The following is a 23,040-nucleotide window of genomic DNA, read 5'->3' on the forward strand; positions in this document are numbered from 1 at the left end:
CAAGCAGCATCCCTGGACATGCCCTGGTTACACTATCTACATGTGGAATTGTTTCAATAGTTAATAAATGTGACTTGGATTATACTGTAGAAGTTGTGTGAGTTTGTATAAGGATGATTTAAATTAGTTTTGCTGTTGTGAAATGCACACCCCAAAATTTTCTTCACAAATTCAGTGTGACGCATGGTGAGTGACTGATACACCAATCACAGTTTGCAGGCGGCGTATTCAATCAGCGCCTGTTTTAATCAGGAAGCTGAAGAGCCTTCGGAAAGATTTTCCTTTGTAAACTTTAAACATCTACAGTCCTTATCACACTCCGCGACATGTTATCAGACTATAAACAACAGGCGCGAGACTGAATGAGTTTTCTGCACACACTCGTCTCAGTTTCTTATCCATTGTTATGTATGCACTGCACGGTCCCGAGTGTCTCCTGCTATCTTAGTCGGACTTTCCCAGTTAATGATCCACTCTAGCGGTTTGATCTTTATTAATATGGCACATCCTGATATCCCTATAAACCTTTCCTCTTAGCTGCTACACCTTCGGGGAAAAGCAGTTAAGAGCTCGCTGCGGCATGCCTGGGAGCAGATGAGAGGCGGTATCACTGCTCGTTAAAAGAGAAGCCGCTCAGCACCATAAAAGCATCGCTTACTCTCAAGGCCGGCCGCGGACGGAGAAAACACACCTACAGTGTTGTGTTTTTCCCGCACACACACACGGACACACCTGTCTGACTGCTCCCTGTTATTAAAGTGACGGTTTTTGCTTATCAAACGATCTCATTCAAACTGTCGGAAAGATTTGTCAGAGCAGGAGGTTTATGCTCAGTCAACTGAGATTGCCTGTCAGTCACAATTAAATTCATAAATACACTTACAAACAAATCACAAGCCATGATTTCACATGATCACTAATAAATCACAGATACTTTGGATACTTGTTGACTGACTAAAGAAGTTTCAACAGTCAGAAAGGAAACACGACATTGCCTCAAAATTTGTCTTTAGAGTGTTAACTTCCTCTTTTGGCTCCTGGCATTAACAAGCTGATTGTATCGAGGGTGTCAGGATGTTTTTACTGGATTATGATTAATCCTGGCATCAAAGGCACACTATGCAGGACTTTCCTGTAAAACGTATACAGAAATAACCCCTCTCAGTCATCACCTATGACCCACTCTAAACGTGTGGTGGTGTATTTCTCTGCAGAGACTCTGCCTGCTGCCTGCATATATTTATGTTGTTATTATTTTGCTGCGTTCAGGACATTCATGAGTACAGCTCACAGGTGAGGTTGGGACTTTATAAAAACCACGCAAATAGGGAGTCCTCGATTGCAATCGAGTTATCTTCCCACGTGTTAACATGGTTTTTCTATTTTATTTTTTTAACTTTTTAAAATGGATAAAAATCTTATTTCACTGTAGAGCTGCGTGCAGTGTATTGCTTCACTAAAGGCCACCATTTCCAGCTGTTACTCTCTCTCTGTTCATCATGAGACTGCTGCTGCAGGAGTGTGAGCTCCATGCCTGAGACAGACAGAAGCCCCTTTTACACTGCCAGATTTTCCATGAATGTTGGGCCGTTTTGCCGGTAAGCTGTGAGCGTTTAGACACACAGAGCCAGATTGGCGAGTTGATCCGAGGCGCCCAATTTTCCTCCTCGTAGGGTAGACATATTGGTGGAACCCTTTTAGTTTAAACAGACTGAGGCGGCCTTCGGGAGGGGCTCTTGATGACTTGTGGGAGGAGCTGTTGATGACACCACACGTGCGACCCACTGGCGGTGGATAAACTGGAAGCAGCTGATAGCAGGAATTAGCGAGCGGCTAGTAGCAAGAGGGAAACACAAACCTGACAGACACTGTAAAGATGAGCAACTGGGGAGACAAGGAATTGGGCGCCCTCCTTGCCCTCGCAAATGAAGAGGCCATTAACCGTCAGATGATGGGGACGGTGAAGGACTGACCAGCCGCGGCTTCCCTCCCACGTCACACGCTGAGCTACACGTTTTGTTACTTGCTCACGCCCCCCATTTCCCCGAAAAAGGCGCATTCTGTATAAACAAAAGTAGGCAGGCGGCATTTTGCTGCACTCCCTGATTTTGTTTTTATACTGCCAATGCTGAAGAAAGACTGATTGGGCTTTCCTGCAAATTTGCACAATTCCTATTATATCTAAAAAAGGCTAGTGAGAGTCTGCCTGCACACACTCACCTACAGTCACAAGGCTAACTGTTAGCATCACACAGCTAATGTTCCGTACCGATTATTTATGGGTTCAACAGCACAGTCAAGTTGTTTTGGTGTCAGTGTGAGCTTTTAATGGCTTGGTGCCGGATGTTAGCTGCTGCTGTATTAGCTCATGCTAGCAAGGCATAGTTTAATGAACTAATGGAAGCCTAGTTGTTCAATAAACCAATATCAAATTGCACTTGCTTTCTGTTTTTAGCCAATTTACAGTCCCACTTTGACATTAGATTTTTTTTTTTTTTTTGCAAGTACTCAATAATGATTAAATGCAGGTACTTGAATATGGTAATTACTTAAAATGCCCATCCCTTATAGTGACTAGGTAGTAGCAGCATGCATTCAAGAGGAAACTAGGGAAAATATGGAAACACCACATAAATAATGTAAGCATAGTGAGGCGAAATGCCAAGGGGACAAAGCTCATTTCAAAACAAGAGTGAATCTGGAACTGACTTTCACTTTCATTGGTGGGCGCTGAAGGAGAGGATGGAGATGTTTCCTGTTAGACAGGTAGGTGCGGACAGAGTAAGCATAGTAGAAAGGAGGAGCCAAGTTTGAATGTTGAAAGCATACGATGCTTTTCTTCACTTGACCATGAGCATCTCTTCCTCTCATTTTATTGTAAGTTGTTAAACTTGGCAGCAAACACTTTGTTTTACTGAGGAAATGGATATTTATTCTGCTAGAAGAAGTACATTTTCATCATGTTTGTTCATGTTTCTTTCATTGTGTTTCAGGTGAATTTGTTGCTTTAATCATTTATCATGTTTCAGGGAAAAGACACTTTCATTCATACATTATTATATACTCCTTGAAATTTGTTTATGCATCTCTCTCATGAAAAGCTGTACCTGCTGCAGTTGAGCCTGCATCATATGGCATCCTCAGATCAGACCAGTCCTGCTCTGGTGAGAGCTCCTCGTCCTGATCGAAGGGACTCGGCACGGTGTCTGGCTCCAGTCGATCCAGGAGGAGCAGTTGGACGCGGGACAGGGAGCCCAGATTCCCAGAGTCACAGCCCACTGTCAACGCTGCCAGGCCTGGAGACAGCTCTGCAGGGGGAGACAGCAAAGTCTGGAAGACTAGAAAATATCCTGTGGTGCTGCAGCACACAACAAATAATGATACAGCTTCTGTCAAACAGGTTTGCTTTAGCCTCGGTAAATCTGCTAACAATAAGCAGACAAATACCTACATCTTATATTCAGAAATAAAATCCATCTGTTTAACCATGGTAGCAGACTAAGCAAGGTATTCCAGACCTATCTCTCCCCAGCAACTTTTTCCAGCTCCTCCAGGGGATCCTGAGGTGTTCCCAGGCCAGATGAGTTATATAATCTCCCCAGTGTGTTTTGGGTCTACCCCAGGGTCTCCTACCAGTTGGATGTGCCTGAAAATCCTCCAAAGGAAGACGCCCTGGTGGCATCCTGATTGAATGCCCAAACCACCTCAACTGGCTTCTTCTTCTACTTTGAGCCCAGCTATTCTATAGCGGAAACTCATTTCAGCAAATAAATAAAAAGTAAAAGGCTCCTTCCAGACACGTTTTAAACCAGTGGCTCCCAACTGGTCCAGCCACAGGGTCCAGATTTCTCCTAAGGCATTAATTCAGGGTCCACACAGTGGACACATTCAGCATCATCTTTGCATTTGGTCATGTCGTCGAGCCAGTTTGCTGTCTCTGTCCATTACTCACTCGAACTACAGCAGGAAGCTGCACTTCAAAATGAAAGCTCTGCTCCAGATATTTACTGTACTTCAAAATAAAGTGTGTTTTTTACAGACTTGATAAGTTTGCGATTCATTTGCGGTGCATTCAAAATGGACCCGTGACCCTCCCGTTGGGAGCCAATGTTTTAAAGTATGTAAAAAATACTCTGCTATTATTAAAATTTTGTCTAACATGGTTTTGCTACACACACAAAAAACACATTCAAAAAAATGAAAGGGGGCTGGCAGTAGATCTACTCATTCTCCTTCTTTAGGAAATTATGGATCTAGCCTTTGCACCACTGACCACTCACCACCGCTGGCTAGTGTTAGCATTAGAGGAAACATCAGAGAGACTCAGCCATCTATGTTTGAGCATCAGTGTAGACGTTTTAGAAACATCTCCAGTCAAATGATACCTACAGGTGATCCTTTTCGCGCCGGGTGTCTGATTGCAGACCGTCCTGGCCTTTTTGTTTCTGCCATCTCCAGAGCCATTCTCCTCGCAGCAGCAGTGAGTTCAACATCTGCCCTGTTAGCACGAGCTAACTCTGCAGCAGCAGCTAACATCCAACACCAAGCCGTTAAACTGCCTCAACAAACTCACACTGACAACGGAGCGACTCAACTCTGCTGTTAAATCTCTTAATAACCGTTAGGTAATGTTAACTGTGTGATGCTAACACTTAGCCCTGTCACTGTGTGGTCGTGGCGGGGTCATCCCGCTTGGTTGAGCGGGCAACATAGAACCCGGGAAACATAGAACCTTTTTTGTGTAAGCGGGGAACAAAGAACCTTTTTTGCAGGGTTAAGTGGTGAACATAGAACCCGGGAAACATAGAACCCTGGGAACATAGATACGCTCCCGTCGTGGCTGGGTGGGCTCTGTCTCTGGCACGGAGCTCACACTCCAGCGGCAGCATCTAATGTTACAACCCAAACAATCTGTGGTATGGTGATGTCGACTGCAGTGTACTTGACGGAGCTGGCAGTTCAGCGTGCCAAAGTGCCGCCAGAACATTTGAAAGAATGGTTATACTACACTACCCTGGAAATCAAGAGTTCTCGCGAGAGCACAACTTGAATTTGCACAGCGAGTCACTCTGGCAATCAGTAATGATGCTCATTACCCATGCCCTTGAAACCGAGCTGCACCAATCACATCGGTGTATCTGATATAGGCGGGCCAGAGGCAAGCTAAACAGATGACGACAGCGCTGCGACAACGAAGTCCGGAATCAGTCAGTAAACACTGCAAGATGGCTACAGATGAACACCAGTTGTTTGAAATGGCTTTGGCCGCTACAATGAACGAGTTAGACTTGGCTTTTTCTCTAAAAGAGGAACAGAAGACGGCGCTCGAGTCTTTCCTTTGCAAGAAGGACGTTTTTGCTGTTTTGCCGACTGGATACGGCAAGAGTCTAATCTACCAGTTAGCTCCGCTGGTAGCTAAGCTCTGGATACGTCACCTTGTGTATTGTTCTGATTGGTCGTAGTGTTATCCAATTGCGTGCAGTGATATTTTGAAATGCATGCTTGGTGCCGCCCCTCGAGTTGGGCCATTTGCATTACTCATAGCCAGACCCTAAATCTTTCTAGATTTGGGTCTGGATTTCCAGGCTAATACTACACACCATTCATGTAGTAATCAAACAAAGTACTTTATTGGTATCAACCTGTATCACTTTGAGGGTACTGGTATCATAATATTTTAAATAATACCCAGCTCTAGTGTTGTACCTAATCTAGCTTGCCCCTTGTACAGTGATCTTAGATTTTAAGAACAGCACAAACATCACACTCTTCAGTAGGGTAATGTGAAAACACCTCTCTATTGACAAACTTTGCTCAGGCACAAGTCAGTATAGTCAAGGTCAGACATTTTAGGGAACATAAACATAAGAAAAAACTATCTAAAATCTAAAAGAGATCAATGAAGTTATTGCAATTCATCTTCTGGGTACCATGAGTATGCGCACCAACTTTAGTCAACTGTCAGCCATACACAGGAAAAGTCAGAGGGTCATCAAACTCAGTTGGATCCATCCTCTGAGTACCACGAATCTTTGAACAAATTCTCATGGCAATCCATCAAAAGGTTGCTGAGATATTTCATTATGGACCAAAGAAGTGGACCAACAACCAAATGACAACATGACACTGCCATCACTAGAGTCATGGTTAAAGGTGAAGAAAAACAGAGCACTTTTGTCAAAATATAAACATGTTTAGAAGATTAAAACTGTATAATTCCCTTCATGTAATGAGAGAATCAAAAACACATTTATAGACGTTCTGGATTAAATTTACAACCGTTGACCTTTGAAAATAATAACTCCTAATGATTAGTTGGAATGACTTGTTGAACTGGATTATAAAATTACTGTAAATGACACTGACTTCTCTCTACATAACCCCAAACCCTCCCCCCCTAGGACAACTCACACCACCAGCCCCCACCTCCCCCCACAGGCTCCAAAGTTCTCATCGTCACACCCAATTAAAAGCGGATCAGTGACAGTGTGGCCCGTTGCCCATGCAAATCCCCGGCCCATGCTGGCTGGGTGTGGAGCTGCCATTCCCCTCTGAGGGGATTTCACACAACACGCTCTGCTGCAGGTACCCCGCTACATACACACACACACACACACACACACACACACACTCTTAACTTTCCCAGCAACATCCCAAAAAGCTGTAGAAAGACCTTTACATTGACTAACTTTCACAGACAGAAAGTTGTCAGTTTGTCTTGATTGTATTACGCAATGTGTACACACACACACACACACACACACACACACTCTTGTTAAGTGTTTTCAGTTGGGAAGTCACACACCTCTGTAGGTGTGCTGACGTTTGGTAAAGTAATCCCTCAGGTGAGAAAAAAGGAACTGTTGCCAGAGCTGATAAATTAAGGAGTCGTTGAGAGGAAATCCCAGGGATAACTGTGGGTGTAACACAATGTAGCAGGACACACTTTCAGTTAGGCCGGGTATTAGTCCATCATTTGCCAAAAGTAGCTGCAAGATTGAAAGACACTTGGCAAACACAGTGACAGATAACAAATGACTAATCTTGTGATTAAGGTGTTGGACACGCTGGTTACCACCCACTCAGAGTGACAAAGACAGAAGAGCACGGATAGGCTTCAAAATTCAAATGATTTATACTTTATCAAGATGAGATTTGAAGACAGATTAACAGTTTGACATCTTCTAAAATAAATATACCTAGAGTTTATACAGGGCAACATCAACAGACCTCACACGGGATGGCTATGTTCACCAAATCAAGTCCTACAAGTCCCCATATTCAAATCATCAAAAGTCAAATGCACTATGTGAGTTTTTGGTCACACGCTATAAGGTTTTGTAAAGCCTGGGGATCTTGCAGGGTCACTTTTTTTTAGATTATTTGCCATCCTCCTCCTGGTGGAAAACATAACACCAAACTCCCTTTTAGAAATATGACATATAAACAAATCCTTCTATCTCCCGAAACACATAACTTTAGACACACATGAAAAAAGGCATCATATGTCGACAGTTTTCTTGTCAATTCCGCATCAGTATAACACATAATAATAAACTGGATTTGCATACAAGCACTGCATTTTAGATTTTGTTGCCTGAACTCGCCGCCAGCCTCCTTTGGTTAGCCGCACTATTTTAGTGGGAGATGACTGTGGGATTAAGAAGCAAACCGTTTCATGAAAATTTCCCTCACTAAAATAAGAGCTGCTAGATCAGACACATCGACTCTTGTTCACTCCACAACTCCACCAGTTTCTCCTCCTCTTCCACAGTACAAGAGAGCCAAGACTAGTTCACAGTCTTGCACCTTCACGCTGTCCCCTCATGTTCAATGCTGAATAGAGCGCAGCTATTTGTCGACAGTGTTCATGTTATTAAACTTAAGTATTTGCATGAGCCAAGACTAAAAACTTAGAATAATATTAAACATGTTTCTGTCAGAACGTTAAGACGAGAAAAAGACAAGTTTATTCCAACACTGGACATTTGTCTGTGACACTGAAAGCGGTTGTTAAGTCATTTAGTTTAAGGCTGGTTAATGTGACTCAGAATTTGTGCTGGAGGTATGGGCGATAAGGCCCTAAAATTAAATCACAATATCTCAGGGTGTTTTTGCAATAACAATATTCTTGACGATAAGACAAATTAGTAAAAAATAAATATATATATTGTTAATTTATGAACACAGAATTGGAACAAAATAAGTGACATAGTTTAATAGGTTGCCTTCAAATATTCAGTAAAAACTAAACAAAAATAATCTCTCATTTCTTTGGTTTGTAAACAACAGAATCTACCACATGTTTCACATTTGAACAGCTCCCAAATACAAAAAAATGTCCCCTGAACTGCTTTATCTGTCCAAAGTTTTCCAAAACAGAGCGATCTGGGTGGACTCTGATTGTGCAGGTCACAAACTGTAAACTGCACAGTAGCGTATAATTTACTGCTGCTCGTCTCGACCATAACTGCTTATAAATTAGCGAAACATTATGTTGCTGCTTTCTCTTTCGTTTGGATTATTTTGGATCAGGCCTTATCAACTTGTCTGTTTCAGACTGAGTCCGACTGTCCTCGAGTCCCTTTTGGTGACTTAAGTCTCATTATTTGAAGAAATAATTTATGTATATTGTGTTTGGGTACATTTTCCTAAAATCTGTTTCACAATGGGGTTTAATTGTTCCGTCAGCAAGTGAAGAAGAAACATTTCTAGAAACAATGTGTTGTTTTATCTGCATGTTTTGTTGCAGCCTCTGTTATTCATTATTACTCTGTGTGCACTTCAGCAGCTGCAATTAACAATTTTATTTTTTGCACGGACACACACAGCCTTGGTCCCCACATAGATTTAAAGATGAAATATTCCTCTCAGTTCTGCAGCTTTGTGATTGAGACCAATAACGTATCTGTATGTTTCAATAAAAGTCCTGCTCAGTGGAGCTTTAAATCAGCCTCAGTCTATACAAATGTAAATTGTGCTTCATGTCAGTCTCTGATAAAAATCAGTCTGCAGCATTAGCTCACATTTGGCTCGAGCCCTGAGTTGATTTTATCACACTGTGGTTGCTATGGCAGCGATCGCCCTGATCCTTCCACAACCTCGGGGCAAAGGTCGTCGGGGTCAGATGGAGGTTCGGGGTCAAGCAAGCAGGTTAAACACCTTGTCAGGGATTAGCGGAGTATGAGGGTGGTGGAGGAAGTCTTCATTGGCTAATGTCTCTCTCAGCAGCTCAGTGAACCACCTCCAGGACACACACACACACACACTTACGCATGGTATCTATCACAGGCATGCACACACACATCGCATTTACTCTGCTTTTGTTGGCCAACATGGGCTGACACAAAGACCTGACACAGTGAGCGCTCAGATAAGCCCATCCCTGCCTGTAACAAGGCAGAAGTCGCAGAGGAAGGAGAGCATGTCTAATTGAGACATTACGAGGAGCCACAGAGAGACGCAAACAACAACAAACACCAACATATTAAGAAGAACACAAACCTGGCAGTTATAACATCCAATCACATAATTATGGATTTTCTCCCTTTGTCAGAATATACTGAAAGAGGAGCTACAAAGAATTTAGCAGCTAACGCTCCAAATTTAAATATAATGGGCTCAAGCGAAATATGTAAAATATATTCACACAAGATCAAGACGTGACGTTAATCTAATAATGAAGTCTGATGTTCAGGTTTAAAGCTGAAATATGAACATGTGCATATCCTCAGAGCATATCTGTATATCCACAGAGGTCTCCTCCTCCAAACTGAGGCAGAAAACAGACAAACAGACTGAATAAAGCAGTTTCATGATAAAAATCTCCAACACGCTTCGGTGGCCAGAAGTCACAAGGGGCTGCTAACATTAGCTCAGATTGTTTCTAGGTGCTTAGCATGTTTTAGGCTTAAACTCCTTTTAACTATGAGCTGCATTATGCGCAGAGGTCTCTTCCTCTCTAACACAACCAGACCCAGTAATTAAAACCAATGAAAACATTGAATAAAGCAGTTTCATGTTGTCAGTTTCAATCTGTCTCTCCCACACTCTGCAGATGACACTGGAGGGGATCGAGGAGGGCTGCAAGCTGAGCTGCCGCTAACTTTAACTCAGTTTGTTTCTCTGATAACTTATGATCCAGATGTCCACTGTTTAGAATCCTTCGTCCAGTTAAAAGATAAAACATTAGTTAAAAGTAGCCAAGATTAAAAAGTGAAGAGGACATGACTTTAAACAGCAAGAAAGTAAACAGCTGGAAATGTTTTAATGTCCAGCTGCTCAGCTGAAAGCTAGTGCTTATGGAAAACCCTGGTAAGCCTATACAGGCTGAGCATAATTCTGTGCATGACATGATAGAAGCTCCAACATTAACCACCAACAGTTCTGATAACTGATTCACATTTAAGCCACTTATCAAATCCCATCATTTGGTTGGACAAAACAAACCATATGAAGATGTTACTTCTTTGAAAATGTGGGAAATATTCACCATTTTATGACATTTTATAGACAAAACAAACAAAATGTTAGCAGCTCTGTGAGGTGCCTTGAGCCAGATATCAGCACGATAACATGCTCTCAATAACCCCGAGCTTTTAATCCACCATGGTAGGTAGTATCAGCGAAACAACATATGTATAAACAGGACAGTCAGCAGGATGGAACCATGGACAGGATGGGTGTGACGTTTTGTCAAGGTGTTATGCGTGCGACCCACAGCGGAACATTTAAAAAGTAGCTGTTGCAGTTAGCGGCTAACTCAAAGAAGAAGAGCAGCCATAAGTGTCCGCAAATTGGGAAAACAATGAGATTCAGGAGCAGAGAATGAAATCTGCCAACATATAACGGGGATGGTAAATTATTGTTATTGACATGTTTCACCATTGTTATTGTTTATAAAGCACTGCTAACATGTATGTTTTATGTCACACTAGAGGCCAACGCTGTTGTGTTACTTGTTACGCCCGTCACAACTCATATGATTTTGTGATGGATGGATACAGTCTATAATTACAACAAAGTACAACTGAGGCAAATGGGAATGTGATTAGTTTTCCAGGTATTTGATTATTAACCAAAGTACCAGACAAATTAAAATAGTGTGAGTTTGTGTCTGTACCTGTGTCAGGTGAAGGGCTACCAGATGAATCTGACGGCTGATCCAGAGACGGACAGGAAGCGGATCGAGGGGCGATGGCCTCCAGTTCATCAAACACATGAGACTGACTGCAGCTGAGCTCCGAGCAGCGTGATGCTGCTGTGTCGCAGCGTCCTGCAAACAGCAGAGTGGGTGCATGATGTTATGATAATAAACACAATGATGATGAGGATTAGATGTAACTTTAATGACACACGTGGGCACAGTGGGTTGCTTCATTAGAAAATAATAGGCAACAGCAGAGAGGTGTATGGATAATAATCAAACAACAGGGAGAGCTAAATGAGCACAGTGCACATGGGGCAGCTCAGAAAGTCACATTATCTCCTGTTGGGATGATTAAATATTTTATTTTCTCACCCAAGATAAATATGTTTATTTGTTTCAAGGTAAGTGATCTCTTTTAATTAATAAGATATTGTATCGATTTTTCATCTCGACCTGACACTTAACAAGGACGAAAATTGGATTTTCCCCCAGCGTTTCTGAGTGATATTGTTGGTGCTATTTTCAAAGACTAAAATCTTGTACCATCATTTTGTGCCTATCTCCTTGTTGATTGAAGATATTATTTGCAGTACACTTGAAGCAAAACATCGTAACACAAATGTGTCCAAAGACAATCTATCTTGAATGTACCCAGATGTGAATCCTACTGTGGCAAATCTAAAAGAAGTTAGTCTTTACCTTATCTACATTTTCCAAAAGTTTTCCAAAGCCTATCACTAATCCTCAGGTTTGACCTAGAAGCCAACCCTGTGATCACTGTTTCTGGCACCACCTGACTCCATTCAAACACTAAGCACTGTCCTTCGCTTCTCTTTTGGTCAGACGTGCAGTATTACTAGCACCCTTTTCCTTTTACCACCCAAATTAGTGTGTGAATGGAGTTTTTTTTTAAACATGCACCATTGAGATGAGCATGCATTCTGCGTGGCTTTTTCTTTTTTTCTGATGCGTCACATTCAATGTTATCGATAGGCCTGAAAACGGGTTAGTAAAGAGAAGAAAGCAGCATGAAGGCCAATGAAAATTTCCTTCTACTTTTAATATCTCTCACTTATTTGGTCAGTCACTGCAATGTCCTGGCAAAGGGGCTAAAACTAGCGTGTCCATCCAAGTGTTGTATTTCTATCATCTATCACCTGTGACTACTGCAGAGTCATTTGTCCTGGGAGTGAATGCCGACTGTAACCTTTCCCATTAAATAAAAAGTCAGATGTTAGCGGGTTTTTTATGTAGGGGAAAGGGGCTCAAGATAAAGAGATGCTGTCCCGTCCACCCATGCTCTTAGGCTGAGGGACATTATGTCCTGTCTAAACCTTGAAAAGTTTCACTACTCAGTTTGTCTCAAAACGAAAAGTTCCCTTAAAGGGGCAAAAAGCGAAATTTGTTCACCACTAGGTTTGCTGTTGTGCACTGCCTGTAGACCAAAATAAAGTGTGTCATGAGCCACTCCTCCCTCTACCTCTGCTCTCCACCCCCGACCCCACTCGCCCTGTTGGCAGCTGAGTGAAGTGGAGCCTGAGGAGGAAGCACTGGTTAGCCCTGGTTTCACTACAGGCAGACTCACTCGCCACAGGGGCGAGGAAATAAAACCTAAACAGCCAACTTAGTTTTGCTTAGTTTAGCAGTTAGCGGTGTCTTTCACTCACTCTCAGTCTCTGCTGTGTTTAGCTATTTCCCTGCTTTCCTGTTAGCGTTAGCACTCGGCTGCCACGCTAACGTCCCTACTCTTCTCCGTGTGCCGGAGCCATGAGCCCGCGAGCCCGCCAGGCTCACGGCTCCTGCTCACGGAGAAGAGTAGGGACGTTAGCGTTAGCACTAGTCGGCTGCCACGCTAATGTTCCTACTCTTCTCCGTGAGCCCACAGCTCATGGCTCTGGCTCACGCAGAGTAGGGACGTTAGCGTTAGCTCCTGGAGTTAGCACTAGAGCTACTATGGCTAGTGGAGTAACTTACAGCTATGGAGCGCTTCTACCAGCTCTTCTAGTCACTGAGCCTCGCCTCCATCTCAGCAAATATATTACATTTATTACAGGGACCATCATCATTGAAGTAGGCAGGGGAATAGCTAAACACAGCCCGCCAGGCTGCCCGCCAGGCTACATTTTACAATGCTAATTGCAAATGTTAGCTGGGCTGCCAGGCTACTCACCTAACACAACCATAACGCCTGACCCATATGCTGGGACCGAGCCGCTAATGACTCAAGCTCCGGACATTAACCCATGCTACGATTGTAACATTAAATTGAATCGACATAACGACATGGGCCTAACGTTACTGTAACACGCGCTGCCATTGCTCACTGGCTGTAGCCTTTTATGGGGAGGGTGGGGCTTTATGTGAATATCCGTCAATCATACAATCTGTTTGTTTGTAAATTTCTAAACTCCCCTTCCCTTATTTATTTACTCTTTTTTTCGCTTCTTTCTTGTCTAAATTTATAACATGCAAATTCCAGCACCTTCCTGTATTACTCCAAAGATGAAGTACCCTTTCAGATTGGATTGCTTACAGATGAAATGTAAATAAATAAGGAAGTCTACAGCTAAAAGAAAGCTCCTTTTGGGGGGGGGGGGGGGGGGCATTTTTATGGTGCAGCTATCAGACTATAAATCTGGGCTGGATGTTGTTGTGGGTTTAGTTGAAGCCTGTCCCTTCCAGGTTTTACACTCTGACAAGTGGACAACACAAACCCAGGACCTCCATGAGTGAATCCCCTCAGGCGAAGTATGGCGTTACAGTCAGACCTCTGGGGCAAAAGTATTCTCATTTAACCTTCAATAAACACAAAACTCTTCCCTTAAGCTCTAATTACCACAGAGTTCACTCAAAGGAACGGTAAAAACTGTCAGGCTAATCACTAATTACTTATCTTCTCTCAAACCGTCAAAACAAAACTGTTTCACTCTGCCTGGTTTAGAAACCAGAGGATTAGCGAGAGAAACTGTTTCACCGGGTGGCGTGTTTTGTCGCTGTCCTGAAAGAGGCTTGTCGGGGCTTTTCTCACATTAGAAATGCAGAACAGCTTGGCCCAGACAAAAGGATAATATATACGGAGGCTCTAAAAGGAAAAGGCAAACTCAGCTCCTTGGTGTCTGCCCACATGGACAAGTTTAAATGTACACATGAAACCACCCTCACACAGTCAAGTATGTGAACAACGACGCGAACACGCCACTGCACCATTGTGCACTTGAGCAGCTCGGCGCTCTACTCACAGAGACAATGGAGGGACTTGACTTGACACTTCAAAGCATATTGCTGCTGTCAACTCAGCTGTCATTCTCAGCAGACCAGGAAGGCTGTACTGAGTTTTTCAGGGAGGTTAAAGGTGGCGGTGGGGGGTCAGTGAGTTTGATATGACAGAGTTAGACGCACACAAGGCCGTCTCTGTGTGCCTGTGGCCCTTTTTTCCTGGTCTCAGTGCCGGGCTAAAAAGGCCCAGAGTGGAGAGGCCAGGTCGGGCCGAGACAGTGCCCCGCTTCTTTGTCAGGGACAGTTACACTCTGGAGATATTGTTCAAAACAGGTCAGCTCAGGGTCACGCTGTAAGGGGTCTGGAAAAAACATGCTGGGGGTCAAAAAGCCTAAGTGAGATGAAGAGACTCCCATCAGTTACATACAGTATGTAAACCACACAGGGGTTAGTATAACACCTGATGTGCTCTTGCAGAAACAACCTCATCTACTCAGGCCAATTTCCTAAGAAAGTTCTTGTTTGAATAATTCTCAACCTAGTCTCTATATACAGACTCTACATTCAGTGAATGTACAGTCTGTAGGCAAACCCCGGAGATCTTGCCTCCGGAAGAAGAGCGGAAGAGCCCTGGTTTCCGGTTGTAGGCTGTTTGTAGTCCTCGTGATATTGACCAATCATGTTTGAGCCGGCTGCAGTTGTTGCCAGGTTAAACGGTCCGTGTGGTGAACTAACGAGGCGGAACATAATAGGCGTCACTGCAAACTCTGAATCCATCGCAATGGTTCAGCATATTTACTTATATATAAACACAAGTCGGAAACGGAAATTTGCCTCCTCCGCCCAAATCAAACCGGAATGCCAAAAAATCGGGGGTCTGCCCCCAGAGGCTGTATCGCCGTCTGCCGGAAGTCACATGCCGAATACAGGGTTCCGAGAATGTTCTCAACAAAACTCCATAAAAGGACACACAAGTTAGCATCACCCTGGCTCAACAAAAAGCCAACGAGATGCTTCCATTATGTTTTGGATCAATGCAGAAAATAAGCTCTGTGGCAGACAAAATGAACACCACTTTTATGATTATTGAAGTGTAAATGCAATCGCCAAAAGTAAAAATCTAACATTAGGCTATGAACGAACTACACTTGGGTCACATGACTTCAATGTTGCCACCACAACAAGACTGTTAAGCCATGTTCGGCGTGATGACGCTCTGTAGTTCATTGAGTCATTTGTTGGAAACAGCCTTTCTTAAAACAGGTAAAAGCTTCAAAATTCACAAGCGGGGTTTTACTGTTGTATTTATGCAGTAAAACAAAACCTAAAACTCTCTTAAGTTTGTGTTAACGACAGACCTTATTTCAGGCATCTAACCAAAAACCCGTTGAAAAAATCCATTGACTTCGAGATAAGGGAACCGGGAGAGCAAACATGCTAACTTATTTCCCTGTTTTAGGACTAATTCCTGCACCATTCTATCACGGACTGGGTGTCAAGGGCAACATTCCCAGGAAAAATCACCAGCGGTGCACCGACATTTACACTCTGTCCTAACACACACACTCTGTCTGTGCTCTAGTAACGCTTTCATCTTGCCAGCTGCAACATTCATAAAACGAGCTGATATAAATGTTATGATAGCCAATCCAGACCACCCAAATATGCATTAATCAACCACCCAAACCTAACCCAACCAAAACTGTGGGATGGGGGCAGAGCACTGTGCCCTGTGTGTGTGTTTTAGAGAGACAGAGTGACTTGGGGCATCAGTAGCATAGTGGATAGTGCCGGTGCCCCCTATACAGAGGTGATGTCTTGCTGCAGCGGTCGCAGGTTCGACTCCGGCTTGCAACCCTTTGCTGCATGTCAACCCCCACTCTCTCTCTCACCCCATTTCAATCTGTCCTGTCCATTAAAGGCAAAAAGCCCCAAAAAATAATCTTCAGAGTGACTCAAGAGAGGGGAAGAGAAGGTGGAAGGTGGGCTATTGCGAGCAGTGTTTCTGTAAGATATTAACAAATAAGTCGGGATGCTGCTTTGTCACTTTTTGATCTGCCTGCCCAAGCCCGTGATAGTTTCAAGTAAGCTTACCTGAAACTTCCCATCTTAAGGGTTGTAGATCGGAAGTCTTAGTGCCTAGACTTACTTGATCATATTTACATTAAAAGACCTGGAGTCGTACGCTTTCAACATGAAGTCGACTGTGGAGGATGAAAAACTTGCTGGCAAGATAAGTGAAGACGACAAGCAGAAGATTTCCGTGATAGAACAGTAAAACCCCGCTTGTGAATTTTGAAGCTTTTACCTGTTTTAAGAAAGGCTGTTTCCAACAAACGACTCAATGAACTACAGAGCGTCATCACGCCGAACATGGCTTAACAGTCTTGTTGTGGTGGCAACATTGAAGTCATGTGACCCAAGTGTAGTTCGTTCATAGCCTAATGTTAGATTTTTACTTTTGGCGATTGCATTTACACTTCAATAATCATAAAAGTGGTGTTCATTTTGTCTGCCACAGAGCTTATTTTCTGCATTGATCCAAAATCCAATGGAAGCATCTCGTTGGCTTTTTGTTGAGCCAGGGCGATGCTAACTTGCGTGTCCTTTTATGGAGTTTTGTTGAGAACATTCCCAGAACCCATTGGCTGTATTCGGCATCTGACTTCCAGCAGACGGCGATACAGCCTCTGGGTGCAGACCCCCGATTTTTTGGCATTCCGGTTTGATTTGGGCGGAGGAGGCGAATTTCCTGACGCGATTTCGATGTCTAAGTGATGAGGGACAAAATCTATAGTCAAAAATGACCTCTAATTTCATTTGCAATACTGTTGTCTGTCCTAACATGGCTCTAAATTAACCCCAAAGTTGGCAAAACTCATCTGGTACAAACTGATACAAACGGTCCATTGCAGACATCCGTTGCATTATATAAACCAACTGTCTGGTTCAGCTTTGAAGTCCTGAACATGTTGCACTGGTGCTCAAATTCCTGTACAATGCAGAATTATTATTAACATTCTTGGTGAGCATACTTTTTCAGAATTTCCATGTGGGAAAAATCCAGGAAGTAAAGCAAACGTTGAAGAAGAGTACACTTGCAAGATAAATGTGACACTTTCTAATGTCACAATGGAGGGACAACTACGCAGGTTGATTTTAGCGCTGCTCATCGTGGACTATATTGCTGTCATTGTTCATTTTAGTCAAAGCATACAGTTCGAAAACGAGGCGCGGCTCCAACTAGAAAACAATGTTTTGATGCATTAGATGTGCTGAATGTGCATATTAAGGCAGTACAGGAGGAGGTGCACATTAATAATCCTCCAGGACTGTAACATGCTCATGTTTAACCCAAACAATGTGTCATGTGACTGCAGTTGGTTCACATCCAGGTCGGAACACATTCTCATCGCAAACGAACTGCACCAGAGTTCGTTTGTAACCAGACCGAGACCACCTCTTCAAGAAGGTCTCGGGCCGGTTGTTTTGGTGCACACCTGAGTGTGATTGCTGTGTTCACACCTGCCCAAACGAACCACACTGAGGGGACAAACGACTGTGAGTGCAATTGACCCAAACTAAACAGGGTGGGTTTGAAAGCACCCTTAGATGTCCAACCTGTCCAGTGGTTGTTGTGTATCTTTCCTAGTTGCACATCACTGTATTGATGTTGTTGTGTTCTCATGTCACTCTGGTGAGAACAGTGTTATCATAACAATTAGAAATGATGGCCAAAACTATGAAAACAGATCCAAGTTGTAATAAATCAGAATCATCCTTTAAGATATTCTCGCTGCCATGTTGAGGCCACATTGAGCTTGAACTGCCTCCATCTGCAGTGAAATAAATGAACCAGTGACACTCGCTCTGTGTCTGCTGTGAAGAGAACAGCGTGCTCCGATACAGCATGGGCCCCCCTGCAGTACAGCACCACACAGAGAACAGTAGATGTCTCTGATAGAAAAGAGAAAATCCCTACACAATTTCCACATTGTTTGCTTTCTTTCATAAAGTTCCAGGAGGAGTCAGATGTCAGTGGCCTCGTCCTTTATCCCCACTGGGAACGGTAAATTAGCGTCCGCAGGAAAGCTGCGGAGGTATTCTATTGTGGCGGCCCTCCTCAGTGTTCTGCCGTCAGCAAGCGGTGGTCAGTGTGGATTTATGACCATCGGCTACACGTCTCCCTCTCAGAGCCCAGAGAATAGCGAAGGCACGGGGGAGCCACGGCTGAGAGGCACGGCACACGAGATCGGCACCCCAGCTTCTATTGTTGGGGCCTCACGCCTTTGAACAGGGAATCAAACGGTACCAGCTTTTCATCAAAAGCCCTCCTTTCTATCGCTGATTTAGAGGAAAAAGAAAAGCTTTCTGCGTTATTTATTATGGGGTGGGAGGAGGTGGGAAAAACAGGCTGACAGCATTGCTTTCACAATGTGTTGATGGGGGAGGAGCATCATAACACCTCACTATGGCAGCAGGCTTTGAATTCTCTGTGTCTTTGTCTATGGGTGGATGTCCAGCCATGTTCAGGACAATCAGGCCCTGAAGAACATGGGCGGGAACGCAACGGCCAGCAGGGAGGAGGCTGTGAACGGTCCATATGTGGCCAGCAGAGCTCATTTCTCACCTCTGACAGGGGAGATAGGAGGCAGGACAGGCCAGCGATGAGACTCCAGCCGAGTCACTGACGCAGAAGGGGTCAGCTTTGGTCCTGACCCTGAACGACAAGTGGCGCTCCGTGGACTCGGGCAGGAGGACCAAGTAGCAGAAGGGAACTCCAGGGTAATGAGGCCACGATCTGGGTACGAGGATGGGTGGAGACCAGGATCTGCAGATTCATCTTGGAGGAGATTCTCTGTTGTTTTTGTGCTGTCACACCTGCTCTGAGGTTTATCTGTCTGAGGGAGGATGCCTGATGTTGGGCGAGGTGAGGGGGGTTTGGTTTGACCATGCAGGGGTTCACAGAGTCGAGGGGTGGTCTTAGCATTCACGAATGATTGGTGAAGGTTGGGTCCTACTGAAGGGGAGGAAGCCAAAGGTGAATGCATCACTGGACAAGGCTGGAATGGTGAGAGACAAACGTTGCCTTCTGGGTCTGAGTCCCCGATATCTGCTGCAAAACCACAGAGGAAAATTAAAAGGTAGCTTTAGTCAACACAGCATTGTCCACATGAAGTACCTTTTATAACAGGATCATTTTTAACTGTCAAACCCACAATTCCTGTATAAGCTCTGGATACCGTTTCACATTGTTTGCATCATGCAAGCTGCAATTTGCAATGTGTCGCTAATCAAAACAAACACTACACTCCTGTATGTGCATTAGAAAGTTTGTGCATGTGTGTATATTTTAAGCCTGTGTGTATATGACAACCGAGTGAAAAAACTGAATTTCCCCTCAGGGATTAATAATGTATATCTTCTTCTTCTTCTTCTAAATAAATGAATAAAATTGTCTGCTCAGCAATTGGTTGCGTAGGTACAGAACATACTACAGAGATGGTGAAAGTTGAGATCAGACATTTTTTGTGGTGGAACCATAACTGAAAGTAACATGAGTATAAAGGCCAATTCATAGTTTCTACATCTGTGCACCCATGTGACATAAAAATCATTACCCATCTATGTCCACAAGGTCGGCACAGACCCCTACGCAGACATCTGGGTGCAGCCCATTTTTTGTGACAGTGCAGACTGTTCACATAGCAAGCGTACGGACTGTGTATGCTCAGATCTCTTATTCCACACTTGAGTCCAGTCCAAAACACTGCGGTCAAGCTAACTGCAGCCGCCACACCACACTGAAGTTAGTATTAAACTGGATATTATTACAATACAGACATTCACTGTGGATCTGTTTCCGTTTGCTTACCTCTCAGCCCTCCCATTTACTGCTATGGGCTGACACGGACCCTCAGTTGTACAATGAATGAAACCACATAGCATCTATGTGAGCGCATCTATCCGCAGACGTTCAATGTGGAAGGTATGTCAGAGCCTTAAGGCCATCACTAGAGGAAGTCATGGCAGTAGAAAAGGAGTAACATTACCTACACCAGAAAGATAAAATCACAAAGGAGTGTAGACCTACAGTGTTTTGGCTTAACATGCATGACTGATAAGACTCAATCTGGAAGTGAATGTCAATAGCTATGTTTCCATCCACAAGTGATTCGAATCATTGGGAAATGCGCATTTAAAGAAATACGAATCCTGTGTGTTTCCATTAAATGTACGGACTTTGTGAAAACTACCAACTCGCGCGAGTTTTCCGCAGAACCGGAAACAAAACAAGTCTCGCATTCTTTTTCTTCTTCTACGTTTTCTGGCGGTTGGCAACCAGCTTGTAAATGCATTACCGCCTTCCCGACCCAGAGTGTGGATATCACCATGGAGAGAGGTGCACTACATCAGACTTAATTCAAACATAACCGTTTCCATCCCCCGGTTTTGCGAATCAGCATTTTTTCGAATCAACCAAAACCCGGCTAAAGCGAGCGTATTTTAGTTTGTGCGAATCAGGGGATTTTAATTCAAATTTTGGCGTTTCCATCATAATTTTTCAATGCGATACTTCTAGATGCGCATCTGAACAGGCTGATGGAAATATGGCTACTGTCTGCATTATTATCTTCAAAAGTCTCTGTTTCCACCCGTCCACACTAAAACGCCAACTCTGGAGTTTTCAAACTAAAATGAGGTCATCAGCGCTTCATAGGTCTCTGTTTTTAGGGGTTCCAAAATGCAAGAGCTGCGTAGACGCTAGGCATGAATGCAGTGATAGTTATGCGTTTTAAAACAAAAATGTATTGGTGTGAATGTTGCCTAACTTTCAAAATCTGAAAAAGTTTAGTGTCTAAATCATCTCCTCGTGGCAACTGAAAACACTCTTATCTTTCAAAGTTAGAAGCTACAGGATATTTCCCATTACAGAGTTTTTGTGTTTCCTGAAGTACATATGACGAAGCTACAGCTAATGCTAACCGTCACAGAAGAAGTTTTACCATCAGACAGGACACTGCTCCTGCCGCTAGCGAGGTCAGTGCTGCGGCTGAACAGGCTGGATGGTGGACGACTTAAATCTGAAAGACACCCGTGTGAGACTGTGGAGGCCGGCGGCGGTGAGCGTTCTGGTCCAGCAGGCTCAAGATGCAGCATCCAATCTGACTCTGTGATGGACACCACAGCAGATTGTGGTGCCCGCTCCCTCTCCGTAACTTCATCTTCTTCCGCTGGAGCAGGATGAGGACGGGAGGGAGAAGCTGGCGCAGTGTTCAGCTTGCTTTGTTGTCTCTCAAAGTCAGGGTGGACTGTGTTTTGGTGGGGAGGTGTTGGATTAATGGTGGATGGTGGTGGAGCAGCAGGGAGTGGAAGGCAGGGAACAACAACAGCAGAGCGCCTTCCTGTGATCTGCACACGATTTGCTCTTCTGTCTGGACTGGGATGGAAGTCACCTTCAAGAAAGACAAAACATATCCTTAAAGATATACAGGATTTCATTTAGAGTGCTAGTATTAGTTTGGCCAAGAACTTATTTTAGTGTTAGACCCAAAGGCTTATAAAGGCCACTTTTCAGCACTCAACAAATAGTGTTTTTAATGGCCAACATGATGCAGGTCATTTTTAAAACTGCCAAAGTCTGCTTGTGACATTCTCGTTCCCGCTTCGCTTCAGTCCTGGAGCTAACGTTTGTTTCCCTGCTGGGTGGGTTGGCCTGCCAACAAAGGCAGCGAGAAATTGCCCCGCTGGAGCAGCTGCCTGTTTCCAAACTCAATATTCACAATAGTAATAAGACCTGAGGGCAGGAGAGCTGGTCTGCTGAATATCATGTCAGTTACAGGTGTCTGAAAAACACATTTTTTGGGAACATGTGGTTGGGCAGTTGGACTGGGTTGTTTCCATTTGATTGGGTCGGTCAGATGTTTTGGGATGGTTGTGATCATAGTGCAACATGGATTTCTCAATTTCTCAGAGCTCAAGGAGGCTGATTTAAATGATATTCACAAAGATATTAAACAGACTGAAGAAGACAATTTTTGCATTTGAGAGGCTGGAACGAGCATTTTTTTTTTTTTATGAAAAATGATTAAACAACTGGATAAATCACCTCAGCACTACAAGAGAGCAAAGCACAACCCATTTCTAAAGCACTTGTCGCACTGTTTTACACATCCTTCTCTCTCATTATAACACTCATTATCTCCCCTTCTCCAACTCTTCTTTCTTCTTCTGAACATTTCCTTTCACCCCTCTGAGACTGTCTTTCACAAACATCAACTCCATCCAGCGACGCCCATTTCCCTTTCGCCTCCTAATTCTTCCTCCTTGCCTTTGCACACCCCTTCCTTTCTCTCTCCTCCCTTTTTTTTTGTTGACCACTGAGCGGGTGTGTGTTGGGTGTGAGTGTGTGATGGGGGTGGAGGGTGTCACACAATCTGCTCTTGTTTTCTGGGGGTCTGCCTCCTAGAGGAGTCAGCACAGGGGGATAAAGAGAACGCACTGGAGAGCACATTTCTGCACTGCCTCCTTTTACAATGCCCTGCCATTCCCATCTGTTACACACACACACACACACACACATACATGAACTAGTGCATGTGTATGTGTGCGTGCTGATGTGCATATGAATGACATGTGTCAGAGTGCAAAGCCACGGCGTAGGGCGCAGCACG

The 23,040-nt window shown here is 43.9% G+C and overlaps 1 protein-coding gene across 4 annotated transcripts in view; it reads right to left on the reverse strand.

Moving 5' to 3' along the window:
• Positions 1-23,040, reverse strand: part of LOC125882878 (uncharacterized) — a 93,233-nt gene that overhangs the window by 53,150 nt on the left and 17,043 nt on the right. For 3 of the 4 annotated variants that reach the window (XR_007448419.1, XR_007448418.1, XM_049566824.1), the window contains exons 4-7: positions 21,373-21,822; positions 18,996-19,481; positions 11,123-11,275; positions 3,108-3,308 (exon numbers count right to left, since the gene is read on the reverse strand). Coding sequence is in view for 2 of the 4 variants with exons in the window: in XM_049566824.1 (XP_049422781.1) it covers positions 3,108-3,308; positions 11,123-11,275; positions 18,996-19,481; positions 21,373-21,822 (1,290 nt within the window). In the remaining 2 variants the exon portion in view is untranslated. The remainder of the gene's footprint in view (positions 1-3,107; positions 3,309-11,122; positions 11,276-18,995; positions 19,482-21,372; positions 21,823-23,040) is intronic. The other variant, XM_049566825.1, reaches the window with a different exon arrangement.

This window comes from Epinephelus fuscoguttatus, linkage group LG22 (assembly GCF_011397635.1).
Source record: "Epinephelus fuscoguttatus linkage group LG22, E.fuscoguttatus.final_Chr_v1".
Taxonomy (NCBI): Eukaryota; Metazoa; Chordata; class Actinopteri; order Perciformes; family Serranidae; genus Epinephelus; species Epinephelus fuscoguttatus.